The following is a 563-nucleotide window of genomic DNA, read 5'->3' on the forward strand; positions in this document are numbered from 1 at the left end:
CCGGCAACCCTGGACTTGGCCGTGCCGTGGCAGCAACAACACGGGGAGCTGATCAACGCGAGGTGGTGCCCGCTGGCACCGTGAATTCCACTGGAAACGGCGGTGCACGGAAAGGAGCGCGCATGACAACAGGGATAACGCTGGAACCCACGCCGCTGCAGCTCCGGAAACGGAAGCCTTTTACGCGCTGCGGCTGGCTGCATCTGGCGGAGTGCGCGCACTGCAAGCTTCCAAAAATGAATTCGATCGAGCCGGACGAACGCCCAGCTACAATCGTTGTTTGAATCGCAGCAGCATCACGCGGCGGCAGGCCAGCCCACCTTCCTCCTTGTCGCCGCCCGCTTCATTCACCCCGCTCCCGCCGGTGCGCGCCGCCCCCCTCCAGTTTCCCACCCAACCAATCTCGGCTCTCCCCCCCTCCCCCGCCCCGGAGGCCAGATTGCTTCCATGGACGCCGCCGCCGCCGCCGTCACCACCCTCTCCGCGCTCGCCGTCTTCGCCAGCACGCTCCACCAAGGTCGGCCCCTCGATCGTTCTCCTCCCGCTCGCGTCGCACGGCGTTT

General features: G+C 66.6%; 1 protein-coding gene across 1 annotated transcript in view; it reads left to right on the top strand.

The window, feature by feature from the left end:
• Positions 1-313: 313 nt before the first annotated feature.
• Positions 314-563, top strand: part of LOC119356067 (protein RKD5-like) — a 3,578-nt gene continuing 3,328 nt past the window's right edge. The window contains exon 1 of the mRNA XM_037622967.1: positions 314-517. Within this exon, the coding sequence (XP_037478864.1) occupies positions 448-517 (70 nt within the window). The 5' untranslated portion in view covers positions 314-447. The remainder of the gene's footprint in view (positions 518-563) is intronic.

This window comes from Triticum dicoccoides, chromosome 2A (genome assembly GCF_002162155.2).
Source record: "Triticum dicoccoides isolate Atlit2015 ecotype Zavitan chromosome 2A, WEW_v2.0, whole genome shotgun sequence".
Taxonomy (NCBI): domain Eukaryota; kingdom Viridiplantae; phylum Streptophyta; class Magnoliopsida; order Poales; family Poaceae; genus Triticum; species Triticum dicoccoides.